The sequence below is a fragment of the Cydia fagiglandana genome, chromosome 19, assembly GCF_963556715.1.
Source record: "Cydia fagiglandana chromosome 19, ilCydFagi1.1, whole genome shotgun sequence".
NCBI classification, from domain to species: Eukaryota; Metazoa; Arthropoda; class Insecta; order Lepidoptera; family Tortricidae; genus Cydia; species Cydia fagiglandana.
Genome location: NC_085950.1, coordinates 3,948,343 through 3,974,861, shown reverse-complemented (window position 1 = coordinate 3,974,861; position 26,519 = coordinate 3,948,343). Strand labels below are relative to the sequence as shown.

The 26,519-nt window shown below is 36.6% G+C and overlaps 1 protein-coding gene across 1 annotated transcript; it reads right to left on the bottom strand.

Annotated features, from left to right (window-relative positions):
- Positions 1-649: 649 nt before the first annotated feature.
- On the bottom strand, positions 650-25,116 carry LOC134673866 (tubulin beta chain-like). The gene is made up of 3 exons (XM_063531908.1): positions 24,963-25,116; positions 4,541-4,649; positions 650-2,724 (listed from the first exon to the last, which is right to left on the bottom strand). The coding sequence occupies exons 1-3, from the start codon at positions 25,017-25,019 to the stop codon at positions 1,520-1,522; spliced, it is 1,371 nt and encodes a 456-aa protein (XP_063387978.1). The 5' UTR covers positions 25,020-25,116; the 3' UTR covers positions 650-1,519.
- Positions 25,117-26,519: the final 1,403 nt, after the last annotated feature.

Sequence of the window (26,519 nt, the reverse complement as noted above, 5' to 3'; positions counted from 1 at the left end):
GTTAAAATTGTTAAAAATGAAACGGTGTAGTCACGCCATCTAGCCGATAATAGGCTAAAGGTGTGTGCGCCATCTATTCGAGAATGACTTTTTCTTGATTTCCGAGGCACGTTTTTTTCTTAGACTATCTTATACGAAGTTACATATGTCTTTGCTATTGTCATCTCCGCTTCAGTGGAAAGACAGCCTTAATCAGCACAGACTGCCGTGGCAGAGTGTGGAGTGCCACCGTATACGTAAGTCTCCCATGTAGCTTTTGTTGATTTTCCATACCGTTTGGCTGATTTGTGTTCAAATTGTAAATAGTATGTAGGCTAGTTGTAAGTGTATGAGCTATGATCAGAGCGGAGAGAATAAATATTTGTTTATTGAAATATTTAATTGTTTTAATTGATAATTCCACTTATTTATGGTCTAGTTTAAGATTTTTGTTTAAGTTGAACTTAAATTTAAGTTACATCAATATTTTTTTTTTAAATTCTTAGCCAGTATTTGTAGATCAACATTCCAGAATAGACTTACTAAAATGGGTGTATAAAATAAGGGAATTATTTAAGATGTATTATATATTGTGTCCAAAATTATAAATAAAAACATTAAAAAGTCACCACCTTAGAGATTAAAATAAGGGAAAGTACAAAAACATGGGATTTGTGTAAAACATTTAATTATAAATTAATATATAAAAGCATACAAGACATTACAATAACTTAAGCTAGGAAATGCACGAATTGGTACGTTCCTTATTGCTTCCTTAATTATAAAATTTCTGTAATACTATATTACTTGCACTTTCAAAACCGTCAATATATTGACGCTTCAGTACTGCTCGTTAAAATCTCGATTTCAAATCTAGGAAAAATACAGAAGTAAGCCAACATTACGTTAGAATACAAACATTTAAAAATATAGTTCATCGTAAAATCTATTCTGATTGGTCAGTCGAGACGCCATTTTGAATTGCCAAGCCTATCAGCTACAGCGATTTTTTTTTTAATTTTTTTCATGACCATGGATACAAGTCCTTTAGTCAAATTCATAAATACTGCGATACTAGCGCCACACGTGTTGCCAACTTCGCATAATTCTCCATGACTTGTAGTTTTCGTGAGTTCATTATTTCATTGGTCCGCGTCGGACTAAATGCGACTTAGTCTCTATTCGTTGGACATATAAAAAGTAAAATATTTCGAGCGAGGATAGGTTTGATTCGTTTTTAAGCTCTGTTTCCACGATTAGTAAATTCTAATAAGATTTCATAGACAAGCCTAAATTTTTTGTTAAAAATAACAGAAGTAGTGCATCATTATTTTCCATCGTATTTTCACGAAAACGTACGAACGTGTTTTGCTATTTCAGTCAGTCTCGGTACAAAAAGTACTTAGCTACTAAGGTTGACTGAAGTAGCATGACAAATACGAACGCTTCCGAGAAAATACGATGGAATAATTTTGCACTACATCTGTATAAACAAATCATGGAAACAAGGCTCATCCTAAATACTATCAGCTAAGATTATCTAATTATGCTCGTCCTGGGCCAACTCTTCAAGGTCTTCCTGGTCAAACTCGGTGTCATCTTCCGCCGTGGCCTCCTGGTACTGCTGGTACTCCGACACCAGGTCATTGACGTTGCTCTCGGCCTCGTTGAACTCCATCTCGTCCATGCCTTCCCCAGTGTACCAATGCAAGAAAGCCTTGCGCCTGAACATAGCCGTGAACTGCTCCGAGATGCGTTTGAACAGCTCTTGAATCGCTGTCGTATTACCAATGAAGGTCGAAGACATTTTCAAGCCTTTCGGAGGGATGTCGCACACGGCCGTCTTCACGTTGTTAGGGATCCATTCCACAAAGAAGCTGCTGTTTTTATTCTGGATGTTGAGCATCTGCTCGTCGACTTCCTTCATGGACATGCGACCGCGGAAGATGGCGGCCACGGTGAGGTAGCGGCCGTGGCGCGGGTCGCACGCCGCCATCATGTTCTTGGCGTCGAACATCTGCTGCGTCAGCTCGGGCACGGTCAGCGCGCGGTACTGCTGGCTGCCGCGGGACGTCAGCGGCGCGAACCCGGGCATAAAGAAATGCAGACGCGGGAAAGGCACCATATTTACCGCCAGCTTTCTAAGATCAGCATTCAGCTGACCAGGGAATCTAAGACACGTCGTAACACCAGACATAGTCAGAGACACTAGATGGTTCAAGTCTCCGTACGTAGGGTTAGGTACTTTAAGGGTCCTATAGCATATGTCATATAGAGCTTCGTTATCAATGCAATAAGTCTCATCTGTGTTTTCAACGAGCTGGTGAATAGAGAGGACGGCATTATACGGTTCTACGACAGTGTCTGATACTTTAGGGGAAGGTACAACCGAGTATGTGTTCATGATTCTGTCGGGGTATTCCTCTCTGATTTTTGAGATTAGCAATGTTCCCATACCGGAGCCGGTGCCTCCGCCGAGCGAGTGTGTGAGCTGGAAGCCTTGGAGGCAGTCGCAGTTCTCGCATTCCTTCCTGACGACGTCTAGGACCGCGTCGACGAGCTCGGCGCCCTCGGTGTAGTGGCCCTTGGCCCAGTTGTTGCCGGCGCCGGACTGCCCGAACACGAAGTTGTCGGGGCGGAACAGCTGGCCGTAGGCGCCGGAGCGCACGGCGTCCATGGTGCCGGGCTCCAAGTCGAGGAGGATGGCGCGGGGGACGTACTTCCCGCCGTTCTCCGCGCACGCAACTGGAAGCAAACGGCATAGATTAGACGTGCCTTCCTAGTTAGAAGTAGGGTGTGGAGAATTATGAGATCTAGATAGTTGGACTAGCCTTCCTTGGTTCGTACCAAGTCCTCGTGGACTTTGGTATGAGACGTGTGTGTGCGAAAGTGGTTTCGCACACACACGTCTTGTTTTACTAATAATATGCGGTTACAAATTCTCTGTAATTCCTATAAATAACCCAGTTCTATGTTAAACAAAAGAGGTATTCCGCAAATGAAATTCTGAATCCTGGAAAATGGACTAACTTTCTCCTACTTCCTAAGATTTAAAAACCGCTTTAGCATAGCCGCATTTAGTTACATTAGTCCATCATTAATCCCTCTAAAAGGCTAAAAAAACCTATGGAGGTACTTGTTATTCTAGTGGGAGTTATTCATCTTCTGTTGCTAAGAAGGTGATGTGTCTAATCTTCACTAAATGATTTTATGGGCTTTTAACAGCTCTGACGAAACAGGGATTTAACCTCTTTTTAAATTAACCTAATTAGCGTCTGGCCAACAACCCAGGAAATTCTAATTCTAGCTTTTTACGGCTATGAACTAGGACATGTAATTTAAAATGGTAATTAACTATTTATGTTGGTTTATGTATTGAGCCCGGTACGAGAATAGTAAGGTGGTTTAACGGAATTTTTATACGTTTACTAATAATTATCATATCTTTGAGCAGTTTAGTTGTTCTCGTTGTTATAGTCGAACTTATTCTCTAAATTCTCTTCCTTAAATTGGAGAATTGTTTATTTTGTTAATCATGACTCTAAATTTATAGTTGTAGGTTGTACAAGAACTTTATTTCAGTAGTAAGTACTTTAAACTCTACAAAATTTGTGTCCCGAGTTTCATTAGATACAAATGCATTTTTTTTAAATTTAAATGATAGACATGAGTTGATACCCACCCTTAGTGTAAATTTCATTAAATAATAAAATAACGTGTCGTACTATTATTTATTCTGTCGTTATTAAGTCATTTTGAATGGGATTTTGAGTTTCCAAAACGTCCCGCTTGGGGCGCTGTTCAAAATCCCATACAAAAATAGACAACGCGAACGCTCGTCATGAATGAAATGTACACTAGGGCACAGAATAAATTATAAGTACTAAGTACCTACAGAAGACTCAGTCTAACAAAACGCGTCTGTTACGATCAGCACAGATATGGCCGCTAGGTGGCGACAGCGCCACGCGCGGCTTATGGCAAACCCCAAAATTGGGGCCGAACGGATATACTTTTAGCTACCTGTAGCAAAGCGACGAAATCGCGGAGTGAGACACGCCGACTAGGGGTTCAGCCGTTAAGAAGTGATCTCTTTCGACGTCTTTTATTCGACAGACGCCAGTAGGCAAACCGAGGTCATTGTCCTCTGCAATTGTCTGGCAACTGGCAAGTCTGGCAATTAAACTAATTGGACAATTGTTCCGGGTAGGGTTAGCCCGAGTCTAAGCTAGGACTTGAACGCCAATTACTTGCATGGCTTACGCGTAGACCTGCAATTTGTAGGAATTCAAGTTCCTATCCTACCTAGGGATTCAAGTTTAAGTTAATTGAAAATTATGGACTCTTTTCTTGTTTCGAGAGCTAAATCGAAACTATATTTAAATAAATGTAAACAAATAATTTGTACATTTTCGGGTAGTTATAACTTTCATTGGTTGACCAATTAATCAATTAAATACAAAACTGCCTGGATCTGTCACTGAACGACCTGACTTTTACCTCTGGTGCCCTTGTAAACCCCCTGAGGGTCGATGATAAGATAAGATAAGATAATACGCACCAGAGGCCTCATTGTAGTAGACAGAGATGCGCTCAAGCTGAAGGTCGCTGGTGCCCTTGTAGACCCCCTGAGGGTCGATGCCGTGCTCTTCAGAGATGATCTCCCAGAACTGAGGACAAATACAGTTGTGGTTAAAGTAAGCTTTTTTATATCCCAGATTGATTGTTTAATAAATATAACTACATATTTCAAACCGATAGCGTAAGTATAAGGAGTCTTTTTTTTTTATTATGCATGGGTTTACTCATGGCCACAGACTAGCCGAGGCGTAGACGTGGCCTACGATGGAGCGAGTCGTTTCTAATACAAGCAAAAGTAAGCGCCGGGAGTTCCGGCCCGGATTCGGCACGGTCTAACGTGAGTAAGTAATTAGGACTAATAATAAGTTAAGGGTTCCGTACCCAAAGGGTAAAAACAGGAGTTGTTAATGTTACCTAAAATCGCTATTGTAAGAATTAGCAGTATTTTTTTATCCGTCTCTATTATGATATGAATGATCTTTGATCCCATCCAACATATGTGTGCATGAGTTGTAGCGAAGGGGAACCCGCGACAAGTCTTAACATGTTTCAAAGAGGGTTGACTATCGAGTCTCCCGAGTTATTTTTAACGAAATAACAAAAGAACCTAAAGGAATTATTATCTCCATGTTATTTCAATGAGTCTTAACACGATTTGTAGGTACTTGTGTTATTGGTAGGTACTTAGGTATAGTAAGTCATAGTTGAATGACATTCATTCTGCTACCTATGGCCTATTTTATAAAGCTACAAGTTACAATTTACAGGCGGAAGTCTCGTTCTAACACATAGGGTTAGAAAGAGACTTCCGCTTGTAAATTGTAACTTGTAGCTTTATAAAATGGGCCACTATTATTGAAGTGATAACATGATATGAACATGATAATAAATGTGTATATAACGGTTTCAATTCATCTTGAGGATTTTTCGAATGTTTGATGATATCAGCGTAAGTTTTAATATATATACATACATACAGGCCAATTATACGAGTTTTAGTTATATAGATCGGATGATATATAACGACTAACACTCGAATTGGCCTATTAAACATGTAAAACTCATTAAGTTAGAGGTTACCTACCTACCTAAGTTGTTTGATTTTTAGGGTTCCGTACCCAAAGGGTAAAACGGGACCCTATTACTAAGACTTCGCTGTCCGTCCGTCCGTCCGTCCGTCTGTCACCAGGCTGTATCTCACGAACCGTGATAGCTAGACAGTTGAAATTTTCACAGATGATGTATTTCTGTTGCCGCTATAACAACAAATACTAAAAACAGAATAAAATAAAGATTTAAGTGGGGCTCCCATACAGCAAACGTGATTTTTGACCAAAGTTAAGCAACGTCGGGAGTGGTCAGTACTTGGATGGGTGACCGTTTTTCTTTTTGCTTTTTTTTTTGTTTTTTTTTGCATTATGGTACGGAACCCTTCGTGCGCGAGTCCGACTCGCACTTGCCCGGTTTTTACTGAGGTGTTTCTTATGGCTCCTCTACACGATGGGCCAGCGCCGGCCACTCCATGAGATAGCAATATCACTTGCTCCCTCTAACGCATAAATGCCTCCCTTGGAGTGGCCGGCGTTCGCCTATCGTGTAGAGGAGCCATGAACTATTTTTATACTACGAAATGTAAGTACCTACCTACATTTTTTAATAAGCTTCTACGAAATAAAATTGATTTGACCAATAGTTAGATTAAAATATTTAGTAGAGATTATCGCAGATTAATCATAAACTTTGCATGGATTGGATTGGACTAGTTAATCTTGGATTAAACTCAAAGATCGAATGCACGTATGACATCCCGAGAATCTAAATACGACGTCCCACGGGTAAAGGTATCTTATGGCGGTTGGCGCTTATGTTATTATTAACGCCGCTCCAATATTATTGCGGCGCTATGCGACGTAAGCGCCAGCCGCCATAAGGTACCTTTTTCCATGATACGTCACAAATACGACCTAAAATACTTAATCCGATGATTTAATGCAAAGTCAGCATCAAAAGTGATGGATTAGACTACGCGTCAAAAGTAATAAGTGCATTGGGATAATTTCGAAGGCGGGGTAATTTGGAAAATAACAAATATCTTGCTAAAGTACGAAGTGTTTCTGGTTTTAAATAGATATTAGGTCATTTTCTAAATTATCCTGCTTTCGAAATTACCCCAATACACTTTACCTAAAAAAGGTAAAAAACAGTATAATAAGTAAAAGTAGTAGGTAATACGTTAGATTGAATTGTTAGTTTTATTTTATAAAATTGTTGATGTTATTATTTTTGCTTAAAAGTATGTAAATTCAATGTTGATTGTTGACGTGTAAAAGTGCCCTTGTGGGCTATTTGCTGAATAAATGTTGATGTTTGATGGTATTATAGGTACCTAAAGAAAAGAGTAAGTATATAGTTGGTCAAACCAAATTTGTCAGTAAATAAGAACAAAAAAACTATACTCATCCTTTTCTTTTGGGTGTTAGTACTAGTGTAAGACCAAGATAGCATGATTCTCTCTATCTATGTTTGAAATGTATGTCCTTTGACAAACTATACATATTTAATTACACAAACGGGTACAAAGACACACACTAAAAAAAATGTAACCTACTGTGATTTATTTTCGTCCGGTGAAGTGCCGACAGTAAATCCCATTATTATCACTATTAATCCAATAACCATCAATTATTGGGACTATTTGGGACATTTGTAACAGCGGCCTGAATTACTATTGCTATTGATTTGTTTAACTAAGGATTTTAGGGCGGAGGTGAACGACTTTTGATTTAGTATATTGGGGTTTAGTATCGGTACGGACAACAGAGGTCCTTAATTAGTAATTAGGGTTTAAGTAGTATATAGGACAACAGAGCCTACAGTTCGTTTTTTTAGCATTAGAAATAAGGTAGGTAAACAATCTAGATATGTCTTTTAATTGAAAAACACATTTTAAAAATAAGTTACGGCAAATATGTAACAATTATGAATCTAATACGATCATTTATATTCTTCTGCTTTCATAAGTAATAGTTACTGAATTTTAAAAAGCGTTTTACAATAAAAATACATGTCAAGATCGCTTACCTTCTTTCAAGTTCTTTCTAATGCTAAAAAAACGAACTATAACTAAGACTAGGTATTCGTTTTTACGAAATGTCCAACATAGAGTGGATAAGTAGGCCTTATTTAGATAAGTCCGGTACTTTGTCTATCTCAATAATAATATTATTATACAATTTATACAAATCCACATAAGAGCCAATATTTACCTATATGACGAGCACAAATTAGACAGCTACAATTAATATGATATGTTATCGGGCAGCCATTTAAAAATCGATGGCGCCCCACACGTGGTAATTAAGCTCCCGCAATGTCCAATGGAATTAGCGAGTTCCTGGAATGGAAGTAACTAGACAACTAGTGAAGTCCGACAAGTGACAACCCTAGCAGCTAGGGTTAGCCTCGCGTCAGCCTACGGGACAATTTTTCGAATAGCCTAATTAAATTGACACTTTAATCAGGACGTGTAGACTCAAAAATGAAACTTAACATATTATGAAGATTGTAAGATTATGGCCGACCAAATGGAGGTGAGGACGCATGAATCCAATAATACCAATTTTCGACGCAAGTATGCACACTTAGTTAGGCGCATTTTTTTTTCTGACAGTTTAAAGTGCCACAATAGGCCTATAACAGAGAAATGCTCGGTAAATTGATGCCCGTATGGATCAATGAGCACCAATGCTGACTTATTGTCAGTCGATTGTGTTCACAAGTCGTTTGTGCTCCTTACACGGAGGCGTTGACCCTAACTCTGGTCAAACAAATCTAGTCAGTAGAAAAAGGCGCGAAATTCAAATTTTCTATGGGACGATAACCCTTTGCGCTTAAATTTGCCGCGTTTTACTACTGACAAGATTTGCTTGACCAACTATATTTATGACTTAAGGCCACTTGTACCATTCACTAACCCGGGGTTAACTGATTACACCTGGAGTTAACCGATTAATTTTTGAAATGTACCTTATAATCTAAAATCACATGCCATTGGTTGCAACGTCTATAGAAGCCTTAAAAGAAAGCGAGTAGGTAATTAAAAAATCTGACATCAACGTCTAGACTTATCTTATAAGTTGCTAAACCTACTTATTACAGTTTTTTTTTAATTATTGAGGCACACAAAAAATAATTAAATTCAAGAAGTAATTTATATTGTAATGCGAAACAAATAATTAAGTACTAATAATTAAACCAGAAATCCTCATTTGTACAGTTAGGTACAGACCAAGCCAATGGCATCGTAATTCTGCCAATCGGCTTAAAATTAATTGGAACGCTTAAAACGCAAATAATCAAAACGAATCTCGTTTTAAATTTCGAAATACAGTTACTAATAATCGCAGTTATTATGATCTTTGCAGATTAATATTATAAACGCACCGTTGCAATTTGACGCGTAAATTAGTTTTTGCAATTCAGAGCATTATTTCGCGAGGATAAGTAGAGAAAGTAGCAAAAAGTGATCATTTTCATTAAAAAAAAACACTTCGTGGTCTCTCGCGTCACGTCGCAGGCAGCGACGAATCAATCGATGGAGAAAGCCTTTCAATTTTGTTGTCATAATCTGTGACAGGCAGACAATAAGGAGAGTGTGAAATTACCTTAATAGGTATTAATGGTATTATATAGGTTTAATGCCAACGTAGAGAATCGAATTTTTTTTATGAACAATGGAATTGTTAAATAATGTAAATGGCCGTTAATTAATGTAAATACGTTCATTTGTTTGTCTTGGCGCTTGATTAAATATTTGTTGAGAGCGTCTTCAACTGTTAGGTACTTTATAGAACCGTTGTTTTAAATTTAGAACACCGCTGCGTTTCGAAATACGCGGCTATTTTACATAATTTCTTTTATTTCCCTTTCCTTCGTCCGCTGCGCCGCTGCAATTTGAAAATAGAAGCGACATTTTTTTTTTCTTATTGCATCGCGAGGTGGCCGTTGACATCCAGTGCGTCTTATTTTCGGCCAGCGCGGAGGGTATCCAGATATGGAAACGGTTACTTGACACGATCAACGGATCTCGTATCCTTGAGGATATAATTATTAGCCCGGGAGGATATAATCTGTCATCGATACTTGCCGTATAAAGAAATCCGTTTAAAAAAATACCGCCAGATGCTGTTGATGGAATAGAAACATGCGTTCTTAGAATAGAATAAGTAAACATTCATGTACTTATAGGGAATAATACTTTGAAATCTTCTGTATATTTGAAGAGTATATCAATGTTTTAAAAACATTATGGCAGGGCATGAGGTTTATTATTTTAAAACGACCAGCAATAACAAATGGCAAGAGATGTTTGAAAGGACTGGCAATGTAAACAGGCGTCGTCCACTTACAAGAGTGGATTTTTTTTTTAAAGAAACGGAAGCGGGTGTTCTGTTTCCTTAGTGTATACTGTATACCTACACAAGACGGGGTAATGTAATAGATTAACCTCTCCAAACGTCATTGATAGTTGGCTTAAGGGACTCGCATCCAGGGCATAATTGTTAAAAAAAGTCATTGATAGTCGCATGCGATTTGCAATTGCGGTATGTACTTATTTGGTCAATCGATTAAATTCGTTGCCTTTTTTGGCATAAATGATAATTATACAGGACATTTTAAAAATACAGATCGACCTAGTCCCACAGTAAGCTCTATAAGGCTTGTGTTACGGGTACTAGACCTCGATATTTAAAATATACCTGTAAGTATATGTAGTTAAATAATTATATAGGTACATGGAAATATATATGTAGGTATGTGGGTTGTAAGACCCCTTTAAAGGGGCCCACAGATTACCAGTTCGCCGGACGATGGACGATAGCAGCCTGTCAGTTCTTCGGAGCTGTTAAATTTTACTTTTAACTGACAGACCGATATCGTCCGGCGGACTGGTAATCACTGGGCCCCTTAAGAGATATGCAGAACAGGGACACAAATAGTCATTTCAATATCAGAATCATAAACTTTATTTATGTGCTAGGTACGTAAAGTGCATGCTTTCAACATCCCTTAATACCCAGCAGTAAACGTTGTTTGCTGGCTTATTTGAACTGAGCTCGTAAAAGGAAGTACCATCCCCGACACTGTAAGTAACTGTCCATTCGTAGACCTTATGCCTTTTGTTATAAGGTCCACCGATGTACAGTTAACAGTGTTGCTGTTTGTACCGACAGTAAAAATAATGTACACAAGCATTAAATTACGGCCGAAGTGCTTTTCTATGAACTATGAAAGGGATTGTTGGCTTCCGGGTTGGTAGAAAGTGAAATTGAACAATATGTAGGTAGTTGCAAACTTTACAATAGGCAGGGACATGTACAGTCGCCATCAGATATATCGGAGCAGCCAAGGTTCTCACAAATATCTGAACACGCGTCTTTTAGAGTGCGAGTTTTTGACCGCCTCGACCGCTCCGATATATGTGATGGCCAATGTACCTACCTCCTATGATGCGCTTTTATGCCGTTATTCATAAACGTCTCTCAACTCTAAAAAGCCGTTGATATTCGTTTGTCCCTGTCTGTCATTTTGTCTTTTGTGTTTGTTAGAAAGAGAAATAACAAAGGTTTGCTAAGCTTCGTGAAGAAGGGAGCTACTAAAAAATAAAAAGCGACCTAGGTAATCGTTTTATTGCTCGCGTTGTTAATTGCCGAGATAGTACGCGTGTCCGGCACTACATGCCGTCCGTGGTTATACGAGACTTCCCCCTAATCGTTTTACCATAAAGTAATATAAGTAGAGAAAGAGCGGTACCGTAAAATGGGGTGAGTTGGGTGAAATTCGACTTTCAAACCTCGATAAAATTTTATTTTTACACGTAAAAACTGAATGGTGTATATGTTGCAGTCAAAAGTGTGAACTGGTCAAAAGAACTTTTAACCGACAAAAACAGTCAAAAGCAGTTTTGCCTGTTTTTGTCGGTTAAAAGTTCTTTTGACCAGTTCACATTTTTGACTGCGACATATATGTATAATAAGTGGTTCGGACGTTTGTATTTTATTTTGGGTAGTTCCATTTCATAACTTTGACGATAAAGAGGAAAACCCACCTCCTCCCGTAGTGCCTCATATTTGGGGTGAGAGGGTTTTCATACAAAGGTGATTCTGGAAGATTGTTGGATCGATTTTTTTTATTATGCGTATTACTATAGCCCCATTTTAAATTGGAATACATTATTTTTGTAGCAATAGCCTTAAAATCCCTTCTCACCCCCCTCTCAAACCTTCTCTCCCCATTCATAACCCAACTCTCCCCGCGAAACCTACTCACCCCGTTTTACGGTAACTCCATACATCAGTTTTCTTACCTAAACGGAATATGCATATAACGTAATTGTATATATTTAATTACTTATTTAACCCGCAGACAGGAAAATGCATTAAAAAGTCATCGCGCCGCAAAAACGTGCAGAAGTACCTACTCGAGTTACTAACGGCTAAAGCTATGTATACACCATCCGATATACTTTTCCTTCCTCGGTTTAAAATTATACAGAAACATATGTAATACTAAGTACATAATATATGTAATATAATTAAAATAAAATTACTAAATTATGAAAACTAAAATTGAAATATGTCGGTATTTATTTATCCTATTTATATTACCTGCCTACTTGCACTATATTACCTACCTATGTACCTACATAAAAAATATAGTACCTATTCTAAAATATCTGTGAACATTTGCAAAACATGTATTATTTATGAAAATTATTTTATGCATAAAGGTGTGTAATATATAACCCCAAAGTCAATAAATAATATAAATAAGGGACATAATTTTGTCAACCGGACAATCATTTCCTTTACTAACATGATATCATGAATATCATGATATGCACTAACTTAAGACGAAGAAAAGACCCTTTTAAAAATTTGCATTGAATTTGGTTTTCGCCCAAAACCAAATTATGTAATAATATTTTCTATAATGTTAATTAATATCCAGGGAGGAAAATTGGGACTACTTAAACTAATAACGCAAAGACAGATAGTCCCCATTGGGGGTGTACGGACTAGGAATCTATGCCTTATAAATCTATGTGGGACTACATTTTATCGAGAAGCGGTGATCCACTGTCCAGTTTGATCTTGGGTTGATCAGGGCTATAACCGCGAAAATCGAAGTTCACAAATTGCGGGAATTTTTCTCTGTCACTCTAATTACGCCTTCATTGGAGTGAAGGAGAAAGATCCTCGCAATTTGCGAATTTCGGTTTTCACGGTAGCCCCTCAGACATCAAATTTTTATAATAGACTAAAGTCATAATTCACATCATCCAGCGACATTCCGCGCCGGTGTGGAATCGTGTGGACGCGCTCTAACGTCTGTCAGATCAGCAATTATGGCCGCCGGTCATCGACCCCGCCGCCGTGAAAAATAACCCATTTTGAAATTAGAATGACGTGTTCGCTGCAGGTTTGGCGCATAATCGGCATTGTCAGTTAGGGTTCCGTAGTATACGAAAAAACCCGTAAAACCCGTAAACCCGTATCCGGAGGTCGCGGGTTCAAACCCCGGCTTGTACCAATGAGTTTCTCGGAACTTTTATTGTACGAAATATCAATTGATATGTACCAGTTGTTTTTCGGTGAAGGAATTAAAACATCGCGAGGAAATCGGACTAATATTATTCCAATAAGGTCTAGTTTACCCTCTGGTTTAGAAGGTTTATGGTAAAAACTAGTGCCTACGTCAATTCTTGGTATTAGTTGTCAAGCGGACCCCAGGCCTTTGCAAAATGTCGGGATAACGCGAGGAGTGTACGAAAAAAAAATCCGACAGAGCTATCTATAGCGAAAACGTTTCGGTTCAATCTAGAAATTAGCCAAACATAGCTGCTTACGGTTGCTTATTGCATGGTCAAATTATGGTCAAATTGGACCAATTATCTCGTTACATTAACCATTTTGGCAAATTGGTTCATGCCGTGACGCCCGTGACACTGTCTCAGTCACTTTAAAGTCACGAACGGTCAAAGGCCAAATTTAATAACACTTGCACTGCGTGGGGTATCAAAATCGCTGCAGACTTTTCTTGGTCTGACACTACCTGTTATGACTGTGTGTTTGTACGTCTGAGACTTATTTAGCTTACTATTTTTCGCACAGAAATATATTTTTCTCAAACATGCAATGAAATATTGATGTTATGTTCCTTATAATAGGCTGTGAAGTATGACGTTTCAGGTGCGGCTAGGACAAAAGGTCGTTAATGGAGTTTCATACAAATCTTGCAGGGCTAGGCCGGCAAAGTCCTCTTTTTTAATTTTAATTTCACAGATATTTGTGACACAGCATCGTGGCATTCATCCATTGAAAAAAAACCAGAGGCAGTATTTGCTTTATGGTTCGTAATGACACTCTGCCACTACGCCTATAAAAAAAACAAAAAACAATGTTTGCTATAATTTGCAGTTTTATTTGTATAAAATCAACATGAACTTAATAAATAATAATTAACCAAATTCTATAAATTTAAATTATAAATTTAACTACACAAATAAAAACATTTAAAATATTTCATCTAAACGTTAGCGGTAAAAAGGTCTACTCAAACACGCGTAGTTATTTTTTTTTAAATTATTATGGGGGTAAAGTTGAAAAATTTTCATTCTGTTTTATTGGATTTATGGTGCGTTGTTGATTTTTTTACTTTAATATGAGTTCCGACGAAATAATGAAATTAATATTAATTGTAATCGTAGGTGTTGGAATTGGCAGCGTAAGCAGAATTGATTTTAAATGACTTGCTGCCTCTGCCGCCAAGTCAAAGACGAAGTATGTATATGGTTGTTTATGGCAATTTTATTATTTGAGAAACTAAGAAAAATGGCTTACAGTTTATTAAAAACAGTTTTGTGGCAAATTTTAAATGAATGTAACTACTAATTCGTCAACACTTATTTAGTCGTATGGCACAAGTACATAATGATATAAACATGAAAGACTATGTAAACTTATGTGACGAAAACGACAGTCAGACGGATACAAGGCGAAAAAATCAAAGATACATGAAAATATACGGGTACAACTCGACTCGTGTAAAACATACGCGTGATAATGATATAGGTACGATTGGTTATATTTTGGGTGTAGTTTACTTTTAGTTTTTTCTATAAATAAAACTTGGGTTTCGTGGATTTTTTATTTTATTTATTTCATTGCATGTTTGAGAAAAGCACTATACATACCTCGGCGGGAAATGGGGTTGCCCGCGCTCAGACCTATCCGGCCTCGCTTCGCTCGGCCGTCTATATGTCTTCGACCGGCAACCCCTTTCGTCCCGGCCTCTGTAGTAATGTATATATCGACCACGCTGACAAAAAGTGGTAAATCCCTATTACAGTTTTTAGTAACCAAAGACATAAATGTCAGTAAATATACCAAATAACAAATAAAACCAACCATAACTTCCGGGCTGTTTAGTTTTGACAGCTTGGAGCGTCGCCAAAACCAGTATACATCCATATAAAAATCATTTAACACTCTTTTACAGGACATTTACATTAACAGCTACTAATATTTCTTTTTATAATTCGCTGTTGACAGTATTAAATTTATTAGAGTCGGACCAAAAATTACAGTTAGAGTCAGACCAAGAATAGTCTGCAGCGGATTTCATAGCCCACCCAGTGCAAGTGTCATTTCGTCATAATTTCATAGAAGTTTGACGTTTAATATAACACTTGCACTGCGTGGGCTATCAAATCCGCTGCGGACTATTCCTGGTCTGACTCTAACTGACATTTTATACTTGGTCAAGCAGATCTTGTCAGTAGAAAAAGGCGGCAAATTTGAAAAATGTAGGCGCGATGGTCCCATAGAAAATTTGAATTTCGCGCCTTTTTTTATAGACCGGGAGATAGTGACACATTTTACTGGATCATTTGTACCAGTATGGCGGTTCGTCAGGGGTCTAAGCACGTAATGAAGGAAAGAAAAATGATGGTCATAGCGCTGGTACCGGCGGCCCAATCGCGTGGGCGTTAGTCGAACGTGTCGGATAAAATACGAGTGTCGAACGATTTGTACCACAAAAATCCTCGTATTTTCCGATAGTCCATAAAAAAGAAGTAGGCGGTAGCGTAATGCCATACTTCTCCGGTGTGACTTACAGCCCGCCATACTGAGGCGAACACATTAAATAAAAAAAAAACAATTCAACCATTTGTACCAAGCTAATTTTTGCACAGGTGATCATCGTTGAGCAGCCATTCATGGACATCACCATGCCATACTCATCGGACGGTTCCAAATGGCCGCCATACCGCCGCAAGGGAGTTAATTTTTTTTTTTTGCTAAACGATTTGCGTTCAAGTGTTGAATATGGACAAAGAGGACAACATTGTTTCTACACCTGAAGAAATATCCGCTGCAGCACAAGCAGCGACCGAAAATTTGTTGCCTAAGTACTAAATCGCAGCACCTATACGACAAATCTTATGAGAAGTTCATGGCGTAGACATTGGAGCACAAAACTTCGTCATTCTCTGAAAACGTCTTATTGGAGTATTTTCAAAGACTTTGGAAGCTCCGGATCAGATCTATCTTTTAAGCAAGGTTGGTATATGTTATACATTTTTTAGATTACAACGGGTACAAGGGTACACATTACAACGAGCTATATTTATGTACATTTTATATTTTTGCATTGAAACTGAATAATATTTAATTCTCCTTTGTCTTGTTACAGGTTGCAGTAATACTTGGTATTATGGGTGTTTGTCGCAGACAAGAGCTACATATATATAGTAATACCTACTATCCAAAATTTACATTGACATTTTCATAAATAAAATTTTGTTTATAATTTTTTGTATTTTATTTAATATTGCCTACTCATAGAAAAAGCATTGTATGCAACGTTGTATAAGTAGTCAAAAAATGCTCATGGCGTATTTATTAACAATGTTCGCCTTCGGCTCACGTTGTTACCCACGCCACTCACATTTTTTGACTCCTCTTATAAAACTGTTGCATAAAATACTATTATACAATTACAGCTATTATTAATAAGGCTAATTTACACGACTAGTAATCAAATCATTCAGTCGTTCAATCGTTCACTACAGTGGCGCCACATCAGATAAATGCATAAAAAATGTAATGAATACCTACTTGCCTGCGGTAATCAGTTTCTCAGAAATATTTAGACAGGCTTCCCTTTATCTTGCATAATATCGATTGTCCGAAATACACTTCGCATAGCAGGTTTCCCAGAAACATTTTTGACCGAATGATACTTTTGCATAATTGTATAATTAGCATAATTGTCATCTCGCATAACATTCATATGGCAGAATTATGAATAGCAGAATACTAATATCGTCGATTTTACATACGCAGAATTGTATGTAGCATAAATTACATTCCACCGAATTTCTTATGGCATATTGCTCATATTGCAGACTTCAATTTCGCAGAATGTTATGCAGCAGAATAAAAGTTCTGCCGAAATTGTTACCACATAATACTCATGTCGCTGACTGCACCTACACAAAAAGAATTGCTGCCAGAACTACAGTTTAGGATAGGTTAAAACTGCGACACCTTCATAAAAGGAATTGCTGCAAGAACTATAGGTTAGGTTAGGTTAAAACTGCGACCCCTACACAAAAGAAATTGTTGCCAGAACTGTAGGTTAGGTTAGGTTAGAACTGCGACCCCTACACAAAAGGAATTGCAGCCAGAACTATGGGTTGATTAGGTTAGGTTAGAACTGAGACCCCTACACAAAAGAAAATGTGGCCAGAACCGTAGGTTAGGTTAGGTTAGAACTGCGACCCCTACACAAAAGGAACTGCTTCCAGAAGTGTAGGTTAGGTTAGGTTTGAACTGTGACCCCGACACAAAAGGAACTGCTTCCAGAAGTGTAGGTTAGGTTAGGTTTGAACTGCGACCCCGACACAAAGGAACTGCTTCCAGAACTGTAGGTTAGGTTAGGTTAGAACTGCAACCCCTACACAAAAGGAACTGCTTCCAGAAGTGTAGGTTAGGTTAGGTTTGAACTGCGACCCCGACACAAAGGAACTGCTTCCAGAACTGTAGGTTAGGTTAGGTTAGAACTGCGACCCCTACACAAAAGGAACTGTTTCCAGAAGTGTAGGTTAGGTTAGAATTGCGACCCCTGCTTAATAGGAACTTTTGGGGTAGGTTGTTCATTGGTGAAGTAGGTTAATATTAAAAAAAATATCGATAAAATATTATTCTTATCAACACTATGCCAATGAATTATTCTGCCTAGGGAAATTGTGCGAAAAGACAGTATGCCAAGCAAATATTATGCGACGTAATTTTTGGCAAAACAAGTATTCGATTATAGGATTATTCTTCAAATTGACATTATGCCATTGCATTATTCAGCTTTACAAAATTGTGCGAAACAACAGTATGCCATGAAACTTATGCAAAAAGTAATTCTGCGAAATGATGATTCTGCCAAGGGTCGATATGCGAAAATAAAATATGACAATAAATTTTATGCAACATATTAGTAATCCATTTAGACATTAGAATGACTAAGTCTGTGTACAATACAATATTATTGGTCACTATATTCTCGGAAAGCAATCACCAGACAGTGAATCAAGGGAAATGGATTAAAATCGTGATTCATTTTAGAAACAAATTTGTTTACGTTACAGTATTTTTCGTCAGGTTTATTTCACAACTTTTCCTCAGTCTGATTGAGAGCATTTTATCTATATTCTTGGAATAAAAAGATCCTTTATTTGTGGGTTAATTATTTAATAGAATCATGTTAAATAAATGTGGTGGGTGGTGGGTATTGTCATGTGCTGCGTTTATCGACTATTTTCAATATTATTTATTTACATTTTAACGACGGTGCAAATATGGACACGTAAATTCAAACAGAACGTTTTTTACTGCGCCTCCATTCTTCAAACTCATGCATTCAATTCAATAAACATGTTCTGCCTTTCAACAATAACAACTTTAGATCCAAAACGCCTTAAGTTCTCAAGGACACGTGTAATAATCCTTTGGCAGTCAGGAAGTGTTCGTAATTCACAATTTAAAAAATGTGACAATGATGTTTGCAACAGGGGGCTACCGCGAAAACTGAAATTTGCAAATTGCGAGGATTTTTCTCTTCTACTCCAATGAAGGCGTAATTAGAGTGACAGATAAAGATGCCCGCAATTTGCGAACTTCGATTTTCCAATCAGTGTGACAATGAAGTTACTTGGCAACAGACGTGAGACATGAGTCTATTTGCTTTCAGGAAAGCAACGACCGTGGCAATGAGTAATCAAGATTCGGTCCCGTGCATTGGCCGTGAAATGCCTTGCATCGATACTAAAAGGTCTTTAGTGCATTTTAAACGGACGTATCATATTGCATTTTGGAAGTTTGTCGTTGCACGATGACTGCACAACGTTCTCTTATGGAAAATCTTTAGTTTGAGTTCTACTTGCTTGTTTGCAACGATTGCATTATTGATCACAATCTTTTGTTTATTTAATTTGATGTCATGATGATTTCATGAATGTTATTCACTATAATTGCTTTATACCTAGATGACAATAGTTATTTGCATAATTAGAGTACCTACTCATAAACTTAAAATACCATTGTTTTATATATTACACAACACGCATAGGGGTAGGTAAACTGCTCCGTTTGTTTGACTGTTAGTCGAAAATCCAAAAAGTTCACTGTATAATATAAAAAAATATTATAATTTATAGAATCTACAGTGCATACAACACTAATAAAAACAGTATTATTTATGAACAATATAAGGAAAACAAAACAATAGGTACCTGAATAAAATGGAGGACAAAGGTTCGAAGCAAAGCAGCGCCCAGTGCCGACTGACCGACTGCAGGAAACCTAAATACGTCGGTTTGGGCGAAACAGGCTGAGGAAATACAACCACTTACGGCAATCGATTGGTTTTGAATGTCACGTACAATTGTGGCTTTCCATTAGAGAAGGGTTCTTGCTTTATGTGCAATAAGGATCTTTCTATCAGAATTTCTGTTGGAATCTCAGATAAAAAGAACCTGAAGCATAAGGATCATTCTGTGTGGAATGCCACAATGAAGGTACTAGCTAACTCGACAATATCGGTTTTCACTAAATCGGTGAAAACACTTGAATAAAGAGGGAATTTCGTAAGTGAATAATTTATTTTTGAAGTCTCAAAAACTTAGTTGGTTAATTTGTGGTATGGGATCTGCTATTTCTTTAAACTTTTACTTTTAATAAATATTATGGTGGACGGATTCTATCTCCAGAATTTGCCATTAATAAGAACTTAACTGAATTTACTGAAATACTCCAACATTTCTGATTTCTTGTTGATTCGCTCTTTAATAAAAACTTAACTGTTTTGGTTACCTATCTAAGTACTGAATTTAGCTGTTTCTTGCGCACAGCCACACGTCACAATGAAATAAACATAACTAACTACACTGAACACAAGAAACAAAGCACAAGATAATTTACCTACTCATCCTCTTTTGGCTGCTTAAAACGTTAAAACCAAATCCGTCTAAACTTCCAACTCTTCCAAGACATCTTTGGAGGCGGTAACTCCTTAAGCGACGTGGCGCTTGGATCTAGATTTCGCGCCAAATGTAAGTACATACAATTAGCGTCAAATGGCCGAAAAAGGACGACAATTGCAAATGACCGGACGTTCGTCAGCTGACAATGGACAAGGCGGCGCGTACGCACGACGAATTGAGATTAGGGTGAATCACGCACAAGTAAAGTTATTTGCCACACAAAGAACATAGGGCCTGCGCCCGATGTGAGAATATTTCGAAAAAAAGGACAGGATCACGAAGTGAAAGGGTCATATTAAAAATGATTTTTTAAAGTGCAATTAATTGCTAATCAACATTTTTAAGAAACGGGATTAATTACTGGACATTTTCAAGATCAAAAGGTAAGGGGGAGGGGTCTAAAATCACGCACTTATGCGGTAAAATGAAGAAAAAGTGCGCAAAAACGGTGAGTTCTTTCTAATGCTAAAAAGGAATCATATGTTCACGAAATAATGACCAAATTACGTATAAATAAATTAATAAATCAGTTTCAAATTTCAATACATGCATTTAACTTCGTCTAACAGATTCATCTGCATACTACAGAGGTACAGAGAACATCAGTATGCATTGCATACCTCACAATCCAAAGAGCAGAACGTTACGGAAAAAGACATTAATCTAATCATACGGAAGAACATAAACAACAAATGATAAAAAAAAATAGAAAACTACATCAATTACTAGTACTTACAGATAAGATAGGAATTGTGTATGAAATGAGTGTATTTATTGTGAACGAATGATTGCAGTTAAATGATAAGACACGATAAGTCCTGTAAAACTTTCCTCCTCAGTCCTGTAAAGCTTTAGACAAACAACATGTAGGTACCTATTTTTACAATGGTGTACGGTACAATTGTGTATAAACTTTAATAATGTCATTAAATAAAGTTTTCCTTCAGTGATTATGACAACTATTTTCAATTTATTTTCCTTTTAATGGTTTTGTTAAACTACCACTGAATTATTTCATGTTATAGAGCACTTTTGTAACCTTTAAAGCTTTTGAATTAGGAATTAATAACGCTATTAAGGCACTTCAACACGTGTATATTACCTTAGAGGCCTTAGCGAATATGGTTACCTTTCAATTACTCGTATTCCATTCATACGCTTTCCGCATACATTAATCGCCGTAGCCAAACTTCACACGTGTTAATAAAAAAAATAACTGCACGAATTCCATTCGTTCATTCATTACCGATTGTAATCGCGTATGGATTCCATATTTGAAAGTGTTCTGATGATAAAGTAACGGTCACTAACGGTCGGGTGACCACTTTTCTGTAATAATGGTCAGTAGTAATGACAAGTAGAATTATAGACGTCGGTGTCAGTTACAGATGTTCCGTTTCGGCCGCCACGTTGGGACAAATGTAAGACATCAAATACAGTTCCTCACATGTTCGATGTCGTTAGTACCGATATAAAACGCATATCCGCTAATTATACATCAACGATTAAGTTTTTTTATTGATATTGGGTGATATTGATATTGTCTTTACACCTACATAAATATACGTATTCATATTACCTATATACATTAAGTATTTTATTTTTTTCTAGGTGTTTATGTTATACAGTACAAATATTTTTAAGTAGCTTCATTCGATTTGCCGTTTTGTCAGTTCCACAGTAGATTTTACAACAAAAAACCGGACAAGCGTGAGTCGGACTCGCGTTCCAAGGGTTCCGCACATTACTAAATTTTTAACAATATATTTTTTATATATACTTATGTGAAACGCGAGTGAATTGCCTTTTAAAAACCCGTAGGGGTCGGATCAAAAACTAAGTAATTGGTCTGACTCACGCTTGACTACATATTTCTAATAGGTTTTCCTGTCATCTATAGGTAAAGACCTATTTTATGTATTTTTTTCAAAATTTTAGACCCAGTAGTTTCGGAGATAAAGGGGGGGGGGGGAATGGTCATTTTTTATCTATTTTCTTGAATTACTTCTAAACTGTTTATTATAAAATTATAAAATAATATGTTTGAGATTCTCACATTGAGCTCTTTCATTTGAATAAGAATAAGAATAAGAATAGTTTATTGCTCACATATTGATCTTACTCTAAAAGTACAATAAGATTACAATATGTTACCCTACAAGGGCATTGCAAATACACGTGCATATAAAATATGTATTACACATAAGAAAGGTACTTAAAGGTACACTATAATTTATCTATTTCTATGCCTATAATATATAACATATGTAACACGATATACATAGTTTGAAAATCTTTATTTTTTGATTTTCTCATTTACCCCCCAAAAGTGGCCCCTATGTTTAAAATTCATTTGTATACGTTACATGTCCGTCTTTGGGTTACAATCTTACATATGTGTACCAAATTTCAACTTAATTGGTTTATTGGTTTCGGAGAAAATAGCATGTGACAGACGGACAGACAGACAGACGCACGAGTGATCCTATAAGGGTTCCGCTTTTTTCCTTTTGAGGTACGGAACCCTAATAAATTTTCACTTTCTCCAGAATCAGGCCGCATTAGGCCTGGTTAGTGGTTACCTCACGAATTCTCGCCGAACTTCAAATCATCAAATTACCTTATAATTCTCAAGTTATTACATGTTAAAGAGCCCAAAGCGATTCTTATTAGCACTGCTATCATTATCACTTGTTTCACAACTGTAATAGGTCAATGACCTCGTAATTTAATGATAGTGAGTTCAAGGGAAAGTTAGTAATATTATATGGTTTTTAAAACAATTTGTTTTATGAAGCAGAACCAAGTCGTAAAGAGTGTTATTTATTTATTTATTTTTTATTTTACAGGACTTATCGGGCCTAAGTGTTAAAGTTGTTAGTTATAAATATAATTAGTTAATTACTAATTAGGTATAAATTACAATGACACTAGTTTAATGAATTAATTAGTAGTTTTACTAAAAACCCCGTTTTGGAAACTAATCTAGTAAATAAATAAGATAATATAATTTTAATAATTTTATTCGATAAAACACTATTTTTGTAGCAAAATCTAAATATTTGTTTTTTTTTACAAAATCAGTATGTTCGCAACAGATTCGCCGGCGAAATGGCCAAAAGCGACTTCAAATTGGGCATAATCCAGCGTATCTAGGCTAGGCTGGAGACTGTAAGTGGCATGTTAGAAAGCATATCGCCGTGCTCCAATAAAAGGTGTAAAAGCGGACGATCACGACCGTTACACTTGGGTACTGGGCGGAAAAGCATAGACAAGTTTTTTTGAGCTAGCAATTTCCTTTTCATTGAGAAGATGACTTTAACAACTTTTTTTTAACTATTTGTTTAAATAAGATTCGTTATCTTGAAGGAGTTGAATACAGCAATGGGTTTTTAAAATTAAACCTTAAATAAGACAAGTACAAAATATAGAAAAACGTGGAAAATTTGAAAAACAAATCCCATACGGAGTTTTGCAACTTTTCCTAATGACAAATTTATGAGCCATGATTATAGATAGATATATTTGATCTGAATGTCCATTCCATGATTTTCATGGTATCTATACTACCTATAATTATTATCTATGGTTTTATGATTTGATCCAAAAAAAAAAAGTTGGAGATAGACACTTACTACTCTCAAGAACAATAAAAACGGGTCCATATGTCAATTTTACCATGGCAGTCATCGCTATAGTGTACAATACAACTGTAGTTGTGTGCTTGTACTTGCTTAAATATTTAGTCTTACAAAGGCGTATCGAATTAGCCATGAACTTGACTGTGAACTAAAGAGGTCACCGAGGGTGAAACGAACAGATGTCCTCGCAATCCCGACGTTAATCTCGGGCTTTAGATTTTTAAGGAAGGCCCCGGGTTCGGGTTTATATGGCCCCTTCTAATAGTTAATATAGTATAAATGAACTCAGTTGGTGTTACTTATTAGCTACCTAGCCAATTATTTCCTCATCTAATATAATTATGTGAAATCTGTCTGGAAAGTAAGATTACCTATTTATACAACTGCATTTTTAAAATTTCAACTGTAGCAGCATCGGGTGGCAACAACTTTATAAATTTTATGTAGCATAACAGAAGTGTAAGATAAGTTTTTGCACCCGATTTTTTACAAAAAAAAATAGTGTTTTATTTTGATACGTAAGAAGCTAAATATGTTTGGAACATAAATCCGTAATATACTTAGATGGTTTTCAATATTTAAGTAAATATGTAAAAACATAATGTACGTTGAGGTATGCAGTAAATAGTATTTGTATTGTATTGTACTTACCTAATGTAGCCTAATAACATAAATATGTCAGTCGAACCAATATACGTACCTACTCAAAAAACTATTTACTGATGGTTCAATTCAGTCAAGGAAGTATTTGCAATGCAACCGCAGAATTTTATGCAGTGTGGAAAAACAACGGGTATTCTATGATAGGTAACTGTAAACCAAAACAGTCTCGATTACCGGAAACACAGGCTATTATACCGTATCCTCTTGAATTGTCACAATAGTAGGTACCTACATACTAATTTCCATTGAGCTTCGTTTAATTATTTAATTACTTAAATGAGATTTTTTAGATATGTCACTAAACTAAAGCATAAAATTATGTATTTAGAAAATTAAACAGACAGTGCATCGTCTCTCAGCAAATGTAACTAAATCCTACTTTACATATAAATAAAAACAATTAAACGTCAAAAAAACACTTCAAAACTCAAGCAAGTTTAACGAACGCAACTGTCAAATATCAAACTCTCGTTCCAAAATCAAATTTAAAAACTCACTTTAGCTCCAATCTGGTTCCCGCACTGTCCGGCCTGGAGATGCACAATTTCCCTCATATTTATTTTTTAATTTGTTTTTTTAATCGGTTTGACAAGTTGCGGCCGGTGTGCGCTCCCTCGCCGGCTGAACTGAACTGAACGAGCGGAATGAACGAAAGGAACGGGAAGGGTGAGTGTGTGGCCGGCTTATTGCAATGCTTTATTTTAAAATAAAATAAAATGATTTCGTGTTCTAGTGATAATCGTATTGAATCGCTATTGTTAATATGATAATATGTGGTAAGATGGAAATAGGAATATTCTTATGATGACATGAATTATTAATAAATATAATATTCCTATTGTAGGGAAAAATTAAAAGTTTTGTGATTCAACATGCACAGAAATTAATGGATAATGCTTTGAAGACAATCATGTATAATTGTATAAGTAAGTAGGTAATTGTAGATAGTCCACGAGTCCCACGAGACTTCTCTTTCCGCACAAATTCTTCTAGTCAACTATAATACGTACCATTGTTTTATTTTATATTTGAAATAACATGTAATGTAATGTATTAGTTGGTCAAGCAGATCTTGTCAGTAGAAAAAGAAGGCAAATTTGAAAAACGAAGACGCGAAGGGATATCGTCTCATAGAAAATTTAAATATCGCACCTTTTTCTAGTGACAAGATTTGCTTGACCATCTATAGTTGCATGTAAATACAAAATAGTCAATTCTGGTAAAGTTTAAACTTTAGCACGGCAACACTGATGAATCATCAAGTTCAAGCGAGAAAGAAACCATTAATTAGCAACCAGTGCAATTATCTGACGGCCAGCTACACTTATACACTTGAGCCCTAAATACAAACCTGGGGCCTTACCATTATGTTTTTATTGCGATAGGGTATTATTATACTGAATTAAAAATAAATTATTTTACATTACACTATGCATGAAATAAAGCACCAGATACACATTTTACCACTTTGGAAGTGTCTCTCGCGCAAACTATTCAGTTTAAAAACAAGACCGAAATGATCCCATATAAGTGTTCCGTAAACAAAGTTTTGTACGGAACACTAAAAATGATATTAGAAACCTCAATATCATTTTTGAAGACCTATCCACACGTACGGGTTTGATGAAAAAACATTTTTTGAGTTTCAGTTCTAAGTATAGGGAACCCCCAAAATTTATTGTTTTTTTTTTCTATTTTTGTGTGAAAATCTTAATGCGGTTCACAGAATACATCTACTTACCAAGTTTCAACAGTATAGTTCTTATAGTTTCGGAAAAAAACGATAGACATGACGAATCTATAAGGGTTCTGTTTTTTGCCATTTGGCTACGGAACCCTAAAAATCAAACATGTCAACTATACACATTCCATTGACAGGACACTTATTTCTTTTCTAAGCCACAAATCACTTGAATGTACCCACATTTTTTATTCAGCGGTCATTACCACAATCACTTACCCTACTCGGACTATAATTACCCCAAAACTGGGGTAAAGCTCCCGTTCGGTGACCGACGTAACCTCGAATGACCGACAAGTTGGACACATTAAAA

What these genes read in the sequence shown, in the direction of transcription:
- LOC134673866 (XM_063531908.1), bottom strand. Translation starts at nt 25,019, where the DNA reads ATGAGGGAAATTGTGCATCTCCAGGCCGGACAGTGCGGGAACCAGATT. An exon ending in GGAACCAGATTGGAGCTAAA is followed by an intron (nt 4,650 to 24,962) that starts GTGAGTTTTTAA and finishes ATTTGTCCTCAG; the next exon opens with TTCTGGGAGATCATCTCTGA. An exon ending in CTACTACAATGAGGCCTCTG is followed by an intron (nt 2,725 to 4,540) that starts GTGCGTATTATC and finishes GTTTGCTTCCAG; the next exon opens with TTGCGTGCGCGGAGAACGGC.